At 42.6% G+C, this 15,554-nt stretch overlaps 1 protein-coding gene across 9 annotated transcripts in view; it reads right to left on the bottom strand.

The window, feature by feature from the left end:
• Window positions 1-15,554, bottom strand: part of tnrc18 (trinucleotide repeat containing 18) — a 227,082-nt gene that overhangs the window by 6,485 nt on the left and 205,043 nt on the right. For 8 of the 9 annotated variants that reach the window (XM_063058917.1, XM_063058919.1, XM_063058918.1 and 5 more), the window contains 3 exons: window positions 11,990-12,106; window positions 9,707-9,904; window positions 7,687-8,915 (listed from right to left, as the gene is read on the bottom strand). In XM_063058917.1, coding sequence (XP_062914987.1) covers window positions 7,687-8,915; window positions 9,707-9,904; window positions 11,990-12,106 — 1,544 coding nt within the window. The remainder of the gene's footprint in view (window positions 1-7,686; window positions 8,916-9,706; window positions 9,905-11,989; window positions 12,107-15,554) is intronic. The other variant, XM_063058920.1, reaches the window with a different exon arrangement.

Raw genomic sequence — 15,554 nt, 5'->3', positions numbered from 1 at the left:
CACTTCAGATGTCCATCTAAGCCAATCCCATCTGGATGCATTAGATCTACATCCCTCTACATCTTTACTGTCTAAGTGCCTGTTCAAATGCTTTTAAAGTGTTGTAATTGCACCTGCAACTTCCCAAAAGGGTCACGCAGCATGGAAATTACTTTTCAGCAGCTATCACTCAATTTTGTTGCCTGCTGAAGTGGGTCAACATGACCAGCTAAGTAACTACCAAGGCTACAAGAGCACACTAGAGACTGGGTGTATCCCACAGTGCACTACTCACTTCTGGTCTCCCAAGGCATTTCCATCATCTACAAGGCACAAACCATGACAGGATGAAATGCTCCTCACCTGTCTGGATGAGTGCAGCTCCAGCAATTATTAGAAGCTCAGTATTACCCAAGACAAAGCAGCTCACTTGGCTAGCACTCTACCAACCACCATTCTGTCCACCACCAGCGCACAGTGGCCGTGCTATGTATAATCTGCAAAACTGATGGCAATTAGTCAACCAGGCTACTTGAACAACATCTCTCAAACCCCCAGCTTTCAACAGCTAAAAGGACAAAGATGACAGGAGCGTGGAATCATGGAACCTGCAGGTACTCCTCCAAATCCTACATCATCCTGACTTGTCAGTCCTTTATTGTCACTGGGTCTGAATCCCAAAATGCACTCCCATCAGTACTCTGGCTGCTCCTTCACCTGAAGAACTTCAAAGATTCAAGAAAATGGCTTACCATCACCACGTCAGGCAGTTAGCCTTGCTGCGCACGCTTAGATCCCCAAAACATGTATTTGAAAGAACTTGTATAATCAGATTAGATACAAAAAGGTGAGTTTTTAAAAAAGTCAATTTGTCACTTCAGTAAATTTTAAGATTTTTTTCCTCCGCATTTACATTAATTTTCCTCAAACCCTCCCACTAATTAGTAAGTAGCCACTGTTGATACTGAGGCTGACATTAAGTAAAGAGAAGATGGAACTGTTCTGGATCAGAAATCTATATTACCCTGTCACAGGGTGAGGCTGGTTCCAAAAGAGAGCATCATTTGTACATCAGGCTTCCGAGCTTGGATTACTTGGCTCTTTTTACTGGGATTCATCTGAGTGTTAAGGATATTTTTTAAAAATTCCTATAACTGTTTAGTATGGCTTCTCATTTGTGAGCTGAAGTTCTGAGCACTTTGCTTGAATGATTAAGAACACATTGAGAATGATAGGCTAAGTACAATACAGGACTATGATCCAAGGACATGGAATAATGATCTAAAAGCAAAGGTTGAAATTGAAAAACTCCTCTCAGGCTTCCAGCTGGGTATAGGTATCAATTTCAACTAATGTTTTGATGACAAACTCTGCCATCTTCATCAAGGATGATGTTTGAAAATGTCTAGTCCGGTGGTATATATACCCCCATCATCCGTCCCTCCTGATTGGTTAGTCCTCATCCAATCAGGTTTCCGCTGTCCCATTTTGTTTTCAGTCGAATTCTAGTTCTTACGTAGAGCGCGATTTTCCTCTATTTTAAAGTTATCTTTCTTTCAATGTTATTTCAATAGCTTTCTTCGCCAGGCGGTCGCAAAAGCCATTGGCGTGGCACAGTAATTTTGTGCTGTTGAAGTTGATCCCATGGCCATTGCAAATGAAATATTCTGTTACCACCAATTTCGCCAGGTAACTCAAATGGATACAGCTCCTCTGCCCCTTTATGTGGGTTTCCACTGTTCCTGGCCGACATACGCTCCTCCACCAGACTAGACATGCCTACGCATAATTCCTGATGAGGAAGGCAGAGTTGCTCATCAAAATATCGATTAAAATCAATACCTGTACCCAGCTGGAAGCCTGAGAAGAGTAGACTCGTCATATCCAAAGTAGATTAAGTATCGAAATTCACTTTCAGCTAAAGAGACTGAAATTTCATCCTTTATTGTGTGTGCTAAGTTGCTACTGCATGTGGGGCTAAAATCAGGCCTCCCCATATGTCCTGAAATTGACTAAAGAGGCATCAAAGAAAGCACAAGGATGTGAGGGTGGTTAACACCAAAGAACGTGCACTAAAACAAGACTCCTGTCTGGGCTCCAGCTTTTGACATTTCTCTGTACAGCAATCAGAGGCCATCAGTCCTTAAAGGCACAGTCCAGATGGCACTAACACATGTAATGGCTACCATGGAGGATGATAGTTCCCACACTCACTCCAGAGAATATGGCAAGAGGACATTCCGACTACTTCCTCAGGCTGTGAGAATTTAATTTTTAAAAAATTGAGCTGTAAGCTATTGAAAACAGTTATGCAAAGGTATTTTACTACAAGGATCAAGGATTCATTCACTGAGTTATGATCAAGGTAGGTAAAAGTGAATACTAGGGATAAGTATGTATCACGTGGGCTCTCTCAGTTGTTTTATTAGAATTAATGAATGGAGCAGGACACTTTTTCTGAATTTGAGACCATGGTTTATGAACAGTGTCGACCTATCAGGCGGACCTTATTACCTGTGCAGTCAATGGACACTTCCTTCACACTGCAGTGAGATAAGGCATTGGCTGAGATAGCTCGCAGGTAATCTTCCTCATTCTCTCACTTCCTGCTGCTCCTCTCTCAATGCCTTGTGTCCCCTCATGCTCTGCTCTTCCTCCAGCACGAGCAGATAGGCTAGGTTGTGCAGTGCAAGGCACACAATGATGAAGTCTCCACACCCAGTGCACATACACTACATGACAGCCCCAGGCAGTCACTACATGTAGGCACTGGAAATGTAATTTTTGAAGACACTTGATCCTGGTACCAGGGTGGCTCAGTTGCTCTGGTAACTGCTGTGAGGGATCAGTCAAATAGACTGTACCCCTTGTCCTACAAGTGCCCAAGCCAGTTGTGTTGGGTAAATTATCACCCACAAATGGTGGCTAAGGTGATCTAGTCTGAACTGAATTGATTTAAAAGCAATTTTCTCATGAAAATGGACAACCTCTGCATGTTCTAGGATCAATAACTGTGGCCACGAAGCCACTGGATTATCTTAAAAACCCACCTAATATAACAGTCTGGTCTCCATAGCAACACGGCTGGCTATTAACTACAGTCTGAGGTGCTCCACAAGCCTCTAACAAGCTTTATCAAACCACTTTCAATAAGATGACTTATCAGTACCATTGAAAGGCATCTAGGGAAATGCTGACACAGACGGTGTTGCCCACATCCCATGGAAAGAATAATAATAATCAGTCTACCCCATTTCTACAAACCGAGATATATTCAGAATTAGTGGAAGAAGACGGTCAAAATATCTTTATGGAGCTTTCAAGGGTTCACACAACGTACTGGACATCTGTAAGGCTGGGCTGGATCCCAAAGACTGACAGTGCAGCATTCCCTCAGCACTACAATGGAGTGCCATTGCATTTGTTTTCAATGCACAGCTCAGAACCGAGTGTAGGATGCGATTGAGGCTGACCGGAAGCATGTGTTACCCACTAAAGGTAGTATTGGTAGGAAGAGAAATAAATGAAAAAATTGTGGTCACGATGAAAGTATGTTTGCTTGTTGTGACGATTCAATTTTAACAAGAGTTTTAGACCCAAAAGAGGTCAGTGAAGAGCTGTCCAGAGAAGGAGCTTCAGCAATTATTTATACTGAATAACCCAAACAGGCCTGGTGAGGACAGCCAGTTCAGGCCAGATCAAACATCGGAAAAGGAGGTTGATTAACCCCTGTGTGTGAGTAAATTCCACATTTTGTTCTGCATATCTACTAATTTTTTTTGGTCAATAAGAATCTATCAGTCTTAGATTTACAATGACAATTTATCCGAGATTAAATGCTTGCAGGAGAGTTCCTAAGTGCTAGCACCATCTGCACACGGAAGTGTTTCCCAACTTCACCAAAAATTCAAGGATGAAGTCTCTCAGTTCCAAATACCTGAACAAGCAGTAATAATTTCCTCTCCGTTCACTCTTATAATCCCCTTAGTAAATATTTTGTAAACCTCAATCAAATCACCTTAAACTTACCAAATTCTATGCAAATTAAGAATGTATTTGTGAATCCTAAGAAGTCTAGGTAATTTCATAGTTATTGAAGAAAAACAGTGAAGTACACTCACAATCGGCCAATATACTCTTTGTAAAATATGGTTTCCAGACTTAATCTCAGTAAACCGTTTGCTGTCTGGATAATAATGGTGAGTATATCATTAAACACTGAGATCACTTTTTGTTCCTACCCATAGCATATTCTTAAAGTATATAGATTGAATCTTCACTTTTCTTGAACTCCTCTTCATCTGGACAGAAAATTATTTTATCCTTTTTATGTCCAAATAAAACGTTCTCATATATAACCACATCACAATATATCTACAATGGTTTTGCTTATGCACTTCAGGTATGTGTAGGGTACACTAATGCTTTCATCTACACAGTTTACAAAGGCACCTATCTTTGTGTTAGAGTGAAGTGATTCTATGTGTCTTTCTATCCAATCATCTGGTTGTTTATAAAGTGGTGAATAGCTTCACACCCAACATGGATTCTCGGCTGCACTCACCACTGACAACTTGCCAACTAGGCTATTTCCCCTTAATTCCTATTTTCTGCCATTCACCCAATCAGGCTTTAAACTGGCTTCAATTCCATCAACTTCAACATTAGCTAACGCCGTCTCATGAGGGTCTTGTGTCTCTGGAAGCCCAAGGAAGAACCGTCTAGAAATACTGCCCTATCCACTGCTTCTAACACTCTGATCAGATATGTCAGGCAAAATCTATAACTCTATGCTGGCTCTGTATAATCAATTACCAGTCTTAAGTTAGAAACAGTAATTTAATGTAAGTCATTTTGACTTTTGTTAACAAAATTTCGAACTCTCCAAAGATTGAAACTTGGACTTTCACACTTAGTTTGAACTTGGTTCAGTACCTGCTCAGCCAAGGTGGCAACATCCAGAATAGTTTTACAATAAGTTTGGCAATATTTATCTTGATCTGGGGATGTGAAAAGATGTGGTGAGGAACAGCAGAGGCAATAATCATTAAGCCCATTCAGAGTGCAAACGTTTGCGTACACTTTTCTGAGCGACCTGATTGAAGCACAACGGCTGGTTTCGAGTCGGACTACAGTTTAGTAAAGCTTTTACATTTCACAGTAGAGATATAAGTAAATCTTTTACACTTTAGGCCACAAGGCAATTCCGCTCACAGTGTATCCAATTCATCCAATTGCTCTGTTCTTTTCATTAAATCCTGCAGACTTTCCCCTTCAATTATTTATTCAATTTCCTGTTAAATATTCTTCTATCAGCCTCTCTAGCAGATCCTAACAAGTGATTACACGAAGAAAAAAAAAATCTTCTTTCACCGGACCTCATTCTTTTGCCTTGCATTTGATTGGAGACTTAAACTGCATCTTGATTAATTATGTTTTCTGGGATAAATTCAGTTTGCAGATTGGAAACATTACAAATTTGAATCAGTCTGAATCTAACACCCTATAGTTGTTCTGGGCTGGACTTATTATTGAGGACAGTGTATCTTGGATGCATTGTAGCCTGTGCACTGTGTTGCTGCAGGCAGCAGGCTGACCTGGACTACACGTTTTATGATCTATACTTCAGCTTGATGTTTCTGGCAGCTCTTGCTTCTGGTGCTCTGATCTTGGGAGCATTCTCCCCTTATAAGTCTGTGTGCATTGGCCATGCATGTAAATGGAGAAAAGAATCCTTACAGACAAGGATAGGATGCTGTCACGGTCCAAGAAACATTGCGAACAATCGATAAGAAAGAGCACTTAGACAAGAGTCTATGTGGAAGAAGATGGAAACCCTGGGCTCTCCAGCAGCTGTCTATATGTTGGCATAAAGACATTTTGTGCTGGGAGCACTCAGCAGGTCAGGCAGCATCTGCGGAAAAAGAAACCGGGTTAACGTTTCAGATTGTAAACGCTTCATCAGAACTAGGGAAGAATTAAAAAGACTTTAAGTTGCATAGCAGGACATGGTTTTAATTTGCAACTTAAAATCAATATTTTATTTCATTCCCAGTTCTGATGGAGGCTCTCCAACTTGAAATGTAACCATTGCTTCACTTCCCATGGACATTTCCAAATCTGTTGAATGTTTCTACAATTTAATTATTTTTACAAACGTTTGTAGTTCGGATTTGTAACCTTCAAGTTTATATGATCTTCACAGCCTGCGTAAGGTTGGGTCTCCGCCGAAGTAAGGGTTGCACTTTAACCTTCTAACTATGGCTTCTCATTGCAAAGCCAATACCCCTCACAAATCTCACGTACAGGGTTTTATTTTGCATTAATTACACCAAAATGAGCAAAATGGGCGAGCAGATTACTGTGTATTTGCAGCAGCTTCTGTGTATAAATGCATGGTGCACAGAAAGGGTCTGAAATGAAAGTATAAAAGCAGGATTCTGATGCATTAAATACACAACCGTGTTCAGTGATCTGGCTGCACAACACAGCTTCCAGCCCAATATTTTGTCAATGGGATGAAAGCACATTGCACCTCAGTGTTTGCAACCTATCCAACCCTCACAATTTCATACTCCTCAAATCCGTAATGTCCTACACTGTGGATGTATTCCATTTTCTTGGCAGTTCCCTCACCCTCTACCTGATCTACCCTTGTACACACCCAGATACTCCAACAGCTCAGCCCCTCCCTTACCTCCATAACTATGCAAACTCCAATGCAAAAAATATGCCAAACAAATATGAATACTTTATTAAAGTCTGAACCTCATGAAAACTTTCCAGTTTTTATAATCACTGCCTTGCTTTAGCTGGTGGTCCAGGAATTAAATTAGTTATGATATTAAGGTGGAGCTTAGGGGGGTTAATGGCGCCTAACGGCGACTCCTTTGCTTACATCTTGGAAACAGCTCTATTTCCATCTTTAATATCTTTATTTTTCCCTTTCAGCGTTCTTTGGCAGACCCTGACCTGGAGTTACACACTGACTACGGTTCTTTGCGTGAATGGGACCCGCTCTTGGGGTTCCATAACTGGCTGTTGTTTGGCACACCAAGGGCTTGACCTAAGTGTCTGGCTTGAATTTGGAAGCCTAGGATCTCAGGGCTCTGGAAACAGGCGGATCGAGGGTTGGTGTCATGACAGGAGACCCTTGTGTCATTGGGGGAGTCAGGGTATCTGCTGTGTGCCTGTAGACCCGGGATCTTTGGGATTTTCAGGCACAGAGCTCAAGAGAAGCGACATAACGGACTTTTAACATTGTAAACCAGTGAATTGTTTGTTATGTCTCCCCGCTCACTGTGAAAATAGAGACACCTCTTTCTCCCTTATTAGGGAGAGAGAGAACCTGTGGTATGCCGAACGTCGGGTGAAATGCGACGTCTGTGGGGTGACTGCAAGTCTGTGTCTTTGCTATTGCTTTGTTGGCGCTGAGTGTTCAGTGGTGGTAGCAATGCTTGCTTCTTTTTGCCGGTGGGGGGAGGGGGATTGTTGCTTGCTGCCGCTTACGCGCGGGAGGGAGGGGAGCTGGGGGGACTTTGGTGTTCCAACATTTAACTGTCATTCATTCTTTGGGGCACTCCTCTGTTTTCATGGATGGTTGTGAAGAAAAAGCATTTCAAGATGTATATTGTATACATTTCTCTGACATTAAATTGTACCTTTGATCCTTTGATATTAAATTTGTGTAATATGAAAAGTACTTACTTGAGTAGGCTTCCCAAACCACTTCCAGAGTTGTCTGGCTGGCAGGAAGGCAGCGATCTTGGGCCGGTTTTCCACCGATGGCAACCGCTGGCGCTTGGCGAGCTCCTTTGTTGTTGGCAGGTGGATGCCATCTCGCTTCTTAGCCTTGCTCTTGCTGTTGCTCTGTTGCTTCTTCTGCTTCTGGGCGGGCTGCTGGGGAGCGCACTGGGCCTCTGGTTCCGGCAATGGACTGGCCATTGCCTGCTGGCCTGAGGGGACGCTGGGCGCCGGGGCGGACTGATAGCTGGACTCCTCGTCGGAGCTGCAGGAAGAGTCTTCGTCGGTGGTTGAGGAGGAGGAGGAAGAGCTGGAGGAGGAAGAGGAAGAGGAGGAGGAACTGGAAGATGAGGACTGAGATGATGAAGACACAGGTGATGACGCTCTGGAGCTTGTTGTGCTGCTGTTTCCCTGAGCCTCTCCTGTATTGTTCTGTTGATCGTCCTCAACATCAGATTCCAGGCTGCTGCTGCTACTACTGCTGCTACTGCTCGCACTGCTTTCACCATCTTCCTTCTCTTTGCTCTTCATTTTGGTTAGAACATCAGAACTGCTGCCGTACGTCCCACTAGAGTAAGTAGCCCCAATGCTTGCCTCTTTCTTTGCAGCCTTAGTCTTTGAGAGTTTCTGCTTGGCATCGCTGCTTGCTGTTGCTGCTGGATAAGGTAAGTTCAGCAAAGCTTTGCTGTCCACCTTACTTGTTAAGTGTTGGTCTTCCATCATCATTGCTTTGGTCTTCTTTGTCTTCGGTGACATCACCCCTTCGTGGTCAAGCTTAATGAGAATCTCAGCCTCCAACTGTTTCCTCAGTCCCTTCCCAACCGCCGCAAACTCCTGAGCTTCCTCCTCTGCCTTTTTTCCCTTCTTTGTCTTCACTTTCACTCCAGCCGTCTCGGAAGTGATGAATGAGTCTGATGAAGCAGGCAGGTCACTGTACGTTTCTGTGCCAAGAGCATTCCCGAAAACGGGTGAGGGTAAAGCCGAAGGTTGCTGTGTGCCTTGCTTTGGATTGGCCTTTCCTTTGGTCACTTTCTTCTTCTTCTCCCTCATGCTTTTGCGCGAAACTCCACTGGCACTCCTCTTCTGAAGACACTTCCTCGATGGTTTGCCAACCTGCTTGCTTTGGCTCTCTGCAGCGCCCTGGCTTTCCATCAGACCAGTATTCTCAGCCTGCTCTGAAACTGAGTCTGCTCCTAACGGAATAGGAGAAGGGGGGGAAAAATATCTCTCGTTACTTAATGGGTTTTTATCATTATCCCCCCCTTCTCCCCCCACCGTGCCAGCCCTTTCAGATGGACCTAAAAAACTCCGCAGTTGAAACACAGTGGTCAATAAGTTCTTCTGGAGCCAATAATGACCTCATCAGCATCATAAACACACATCAGAGGCTTTTAAGAGATGTTTGGATAAGCACATGGATATACGGAGGATGGAGGGATATGGACATGGTGTAGGTAGTAGGGATTAGTATTTGGGTGTTTTTGATTTGCTTTTGGGTGTTTCTGGTCTCGCACAACACTGTGGGCTGAATGGCCTGTTGCTGATCTGTACTCCTCTCTGTTCTATGTTCCAAAAAAAAATACATCCATCGTGTCACTGTTCTGAGTGAATTGACTGCCATGTTTTCTATGTTATTGCAGTGCCCAAAGATTGAGATAATTTCCAAACAGAACTGAGAATTTGGTTCAACACGTAGCTTCTTGGACACTTCAATAAATACTAAATAAGCTAAGTGAGGCACGTATGGATAGAAGCTATTTAATCCCTGTTGCTCCTGTTAGCTGGACCTTGGGTATATCAGCACTATTCCTCATGCCTTTGTCCCGTCACCGAGTTTTATCAATCTCAGATTTTTCTCCTGCTGTGACGACCATCCAGGTTCACAACACTCCATGACAGGAAATGCTTCCTTATAACACAGGGATGTGCATAAGATCTCGGCCAAACTGTGCATCGAGGGAAGCCTAATTAATAGCCCTCTTACCGGTTTTGCCTTTGGTGGAGGTTTTCCGTCCACGCCCTTTGTTTTTGGATGCAGCGGTGTTGCAACTCTGAGTGCTGGCCTCCTTGCTCTCTGTGGAATCTTTGCTGGACTTTCTGCTCTGCCGTTTGGTGTTGGGCACCAGCAGGGCAGGCGATGGCTCAGCACCTGTTAAGAGGAAGCCAGTCTCTGAATCAGACACTGACAAACATCGCACTTTTAACATTTGTGCTACTCATGACAGTAAAAGACGCAACGAAAGAAGGAAAATAAAAAAAATTCTGGGGTGAGGGAGGACGTTTTATGCCTTTATCCTCTACACCTGAAGGAGGTCACTAGTTCACCTCTCAAGGGAATTAGTTACCTGAATTCACTGGAGAAAGATGCAATCTTTCTAGTCCATTATGAAGACCATGCCATATTACAGAATGGTCGCAGTCTTGGGTGCTGCTGATGAAATCTTACATGAGGCTTCTTTTAGTAGCCCCAAAATACAAATGGGAATGCTAGACAGATTGGAACTAGCTCAGCTAGAACTAAATAAATATACTGAAAACCTTTATTTTGGGGTGAATCTTGCTGGCTAAAGTCAGCAAAAAAGACAGTTTGCATTTTAGTCAGTCTCAGTCTGATCTCTACACTCTATCTTTGGACAAAACCAGAAGCCTGGATTGAAAGTATCCTCTAACATTGCGCTGGGGAACTGCCTCTCTGGTCAAAGCTGGTGGTGAATCAGACGCCCAAATGAATTCAATGGAAATTGAAGGCAAGCAGATTAAGAAGTAAAGGGAAAGTGGAGATTAAAAAAAAAATCAAGAGAAAATCTGCAGATGCTGGAAATCAAAGCAACACACACGAAATGCTGGAGGAACTCAGCAGGCCAGGCAGCATCTAGGAAAAGAGTACAGTCGACATTTTGGACCGAAATCCTTCGGCAGGACCGGGGAAAAAAGCTGAGGAGTAGATTTAAAAGGTGGGGGGGGGGGGCGGTACAGAGAAACACTAGGTGATAGGTGAAACCTGGAGGGGGAGGGATGAAGTGAGGCTCCAGGTGAGGAGCAAGTAGAACAAGTGCTACATCTGCCCCTACACCTCCTCCCTCACTACCATCCAGGGCCCTAAACAGTCCTTCCAGGTGAGGCGTCACTTCACCTGTGAGTCTGTTGGGGTCATATTCCGTATTTGGAGCTCCCGGTGTGGCCTCTTGTATGTCGGTGAGACCCGACGTACATTGGGAGATCACTCCGCCGAGCATCTACTATCCGTCCACCAGAAAAAAGTGGATCTCCCGGTGGCCACACATCTTAATTCCACTTCCCATTCCCGTATGTCCATCCACGGCCTCCTCCACTGTCGTTATGAGGCCACACTTAGGTTGGAGAAACAACACCTAGTATTACGTTTGGGCAGCCTCCAATCTGATGGCATTAAAATTGATTCCTTGAACTTCCGGTAATGCCCCCCATCCTCCCCACCTCTCCTTCACTGTTTGCCATCCCCTTTTCCCTCTCTCACCTTATCTCCTTGCCCACCCATCACCTCCCTCTGGTGCTCCTCCCCCTATTCTTTCTTCCATGGCCTTCTGTCTCTTTCACCAATCAACTTCCCAGCTCTTTACTTCATCCCTCCCCCTCCAGGTCTCACCTATCACCTGGTGGTTCTCTCTCCCCTCCCCCACCTTTAAAATCTATTCCTCAGCCTTTTTTCCTCCAGTCCTGTCAAAGGGTTGTGGCCCGAAACATCGACTGTATTCATTTCCTCCAGCATTTTGTGTGTGTTGCATTAAAAAAAGTTATTTCATTAATAAACAGTTTTCAGCATTTTTAATATTTATCTCAATTTTAATAACTTTTTAAAATGGCTTTGAAAGCCAGAGACATTTACACAAGTGTTCAAATCATTTCTTGACATTGACGAAAGACAAACTCCACTCCCTCCTTTGCTTTCAGATGTAGCCTTTCAGAGCATTTTAGGAGCAGGGCCTCTGAATGTTTCACCTGAGTTCCTGAGACCTCACTATCAACTCAAAGGTGCACAACTAGTGTGAGTTCAGCCTTCTGCCTCTGACCTTTGTGTGACTCTGTGACAACTGCAGCCAGCAACACTGGGTGGGAAACATGGCCGCTATGCCTGCTTTTAAGGTAACTCTGCTCTTTTTCTGTTATAATTCTGATGCTGCCTTTTCACATCCAGCCAACATACTTTGGCCTCCTATCACTATCCGTCCATATGGGTCCTCAAATGTGAATGGGCGCAGCCTGAACAGAGGCCATCAGATTTACGTACATTGAATCTTATAATCTGGAGGTAGGAGGCGGATGTGAGAAATGGGGATCCGCCCAGTGTCCCCATCATCAAACTCCACTGTAATCAAATCCTCATCTTCATCCGGGTCTGGACTGCCTAAGGAAAGCAGAAAAGCAGAGGGGTTAGGAGCAAATTAAGGGAAGGAATGAGACTGGGGTTGTGGCTAGAAGGGGGCATGTAGTCGATTGGATACAGCAGTGTTTGCTAAGGAACATGTATTAGTAGAAAACACTCTTGAGGAAGTGCTTTAACTTACTTGAAGATGGCATAATACACAGGTAAAATCTAAGACTGAGATCATTTGTAGGAAAAAGTCCAAAAGTGATACACTGAAGCGATGGAGGCACTTCCATGCTGACGTGAACTGAACTAAAGGAGGGCTGTGTAATCAGTCGGGTATTTATTGAGTAAACTGTTAATCTAATGTCACACCTAACTTCTCAGCAGGTTGCAAAAGTTCTCACATCACTATAGTAAGGGATATCAGTAATGTGTAATTAACCGTTATTCCACAAACAACACGAAAACATGCAGTGATTTGGTCATTATTATTTGCCATTTGAAGGATTTTTCTGTGCAGATATATTTCTACACCATAGTAGTGACCAGAAACATAAAATTCCAGGTGCAAAATAAAGTCTGTGTATGCTACTACAGTACATTGGGAGTTAAATGGGAGCAGTGCAGATAAATTTGCCGCTCATTGGCTTTTTTTCTTTATTAAAATAAAATTCATGATATGAAAGGAAGACCACAGTGCCTCTTTGAAAAAAAAACTATCTAAATCATTCCATCCCTCTGCTGGTTCTCTATACACCCTTGATGGGACATTCCCCCACTTCAGGCCCATATCTTAGAACACCTCAAAGTTAATTTTATTGAAGTCAGGAGCAAAAAAATGTAAACAGCAATTACAGAAAAGAAAACATACTGAATGGAAACTAGGAAAAGATGAAAAGAAAATATTCTGAATCCTGTGTTGCACATGGGTGGTGGAAATTTGAATAGGCCATCTGCACTTAGGCTGAGCTTTTGGTGATTATTGCTTTATTATCCAATTCTGGACTTTAATGAATTCCTAAAACCACTTCAAAATATAAACCACATGGAATAAATGCCTAATGGAATTTCTGTTAACTCTTAAATATTCTCTCAGTTAAATCTAGGAAGCAGCCAATCAATGATCTGAACAAAGTGCAGATGCAACATTTCGTAAAATTCTTTTTTGTCATTTTTAATGCAAGGAATTGTTCTAATTTTCTATCATTGCTCAGAGATCAAAATATACAATTTTTGATTTTCATTTTGGGTTGGTTCCAATCTTCCCAATGTGAGATTTCACTGTAATGAAACTGAAAACCGATATTGCATTTAATGTGAAAGTTTTTCCCTTAGGCTACTTTGTGGAATCACTCTAAAACATGGATTGCTACTAAGCTACCAATGCTACATACCCTGTTCCTGCTCAGTGTTGAGGTAATTGTTTCTCGGAGGTGTGGAATGGACATAATGGCCGTTTATATGTTGGGAGCAGTGTTTGTTCTTAGTCCTGAGTGTTCAAGATATCTTCAGTTGATCTTACACATAGAATGAGGTGGAGAGGTTATAATGCTCATCTGGTCAAATAGCACATTAATATTCAACGCCCTCACAAATACTGAAGAATACCAACTCTGAAGAACATGTTTTAAGCTCTGGAATGCTTTAAGCACCTTCGAAACTTAAAACCTACTATTTTGGTCACTGATCACAGTATGGGGTCAAATGTTGCTCCCATGAAGGGCTGTAAGTACATTCTAGTTGTTTTGGATCCAATATTGTTGGGATGTTGGGATGTTGGTGCTGAGGAAAGCTGTCTTCTACACAAGAAATGAAGGGTGGGCTGAGCAACAGCCACATTACATGCTGCAGTACTTGAACCTCCCGCTTGTTAAGAAAAATCCTAAATAATGCAACTGGAAAATGAAAACTGACAACAGGACACCAGTTTCCGGGTGATATATCCATTTCCAGTCAGCATTTATGCTGCATCTTCTCATTCTAACCCTGGAGATTCAGTATTGCTGACTGATCTCTGGAACTGACTGTTTCTTGAATTTGAATAAGAGAAGCAAAGGATTTCATCCTTTTCCTCTTGCTTATTAAAACAGCGGTGGGGATAATTCTCCTTAAAGTCATATCCTGATTTGAGTTCTGTTCTTTATGGAAATGATTACAGTTAAAGCTGATGCTTAAATACTCTACTGTCTAGGATGTTTCTCACCTCTCTCTTGCTATGATTATGAGAATTACAAGGCAGAGATGGAGTACAAAATCCTGTGCAGATTTCTGTGCTTTTTATAGACTTGTAAGCTACTCAATACCGAGAGAGAATTTCTTTATGTAGGAAATGTGCCAAATAGGCTTTTGGCGAAGGTACAGAAAGTGAACATAGTCTGGCTGATTCCATTCCATGTAGCCAACTGCAAGCATTGGTTTTGCCACCATAAAGGGAGCTGAGTTCAGCAGATTTATGAGAATAATTAGAGAATAGCAGCTATCACAATGTCAGTGAGCTACGTGATAAATTTCTGCATCACATTCAAGAGGAGAGCAATAAATCTGCCTTGAAAGCAAATGGCTCAACACGTTTGAAAAACTTACAAGCTTCGAAGACCTCCCTGTCAGTTTTAGGGATCACTTAACCATTTTCATTACTGCATTCAGTGCTAGGTTCCTTAATGCTGATTTATTACAATCAATGGGTAGGAGCAAAGGTTACAGAGCAAATGGGAAAAAAGAGAAAGGGAAACCCCCTCAAAAGAAGACCTATTCTAATGTGGGATTCATTATAATACAAATAAATGATTCGACAGGTTAAGTAAGTGCTGAACACAGTGAGATTAAAATTAATGCTAATTTTTGTATTTTACAAGAACCTCAATGAATCAAGTCAATATAATTCAATATCTCCTCCAAGTGGCCATTTCTGAGGGACAGAGTTTATTTTTGGTTGAAGCATATTATCTATCTAGTTTGCTGATGAGATGTTAAAGCAAGACCCCTCTTGTCCTTTCTGCCTGCAAAATGATTGCATGAAACTGTGTAAAACAGAAAACCAAAGGTTTTTTTTTCCTGGACACCATTTACCCCTCAACACTACTAAAGAACTTCCATTTATTTTTCTAATTATTTTGTAGGTGTTTCTGGATACACATTGACTGGAACATGTCACTCATTACTAGTCACTGCCCTTCAGTAGTACTTCATTTGACTGAGTAGCATTTTGGAACATCCTGGCGTAATACAGATTGATTTATATATTGAGATGAAGCACAGAATAGGCCAATCCGGCCCCTCGAGCCTCTCAGCCCTGCAGTCCCCCAGTTTAATCACAGGACAATTTACAATTGCAGTCCCCCAATTTAATCACAGGACAATTTACAATGACCAATTAACTTACCAACTGATAGATCTTTGGACTGTAGGAGGAAACCGGAGCACCCGGAGGAAACCCACATAGCCACAGGGAGAATGAAGAAGCTCCTTCAGGCAGCAGTGGGAA

The sequence above is a fragment of the Mobula hypostoma genome, chromosome 9 (genome assembly GCF_963921235.1).
Source record: "Mobula hypostoma chromosome 9, sMobHyp1.1, whole genome shotgun sequence".
Lineage (NCBI taxonomy): Eukaryota > Metazoa > Chordata > Chondrichthyes > Myliobatiformes > Myliobatidae > Mobula > Mobula hypostoma.
Note: the sequence above shows the minus strand (reverse complement) of the source record. Positions and strands in the feature narration are given on the sequence as shown.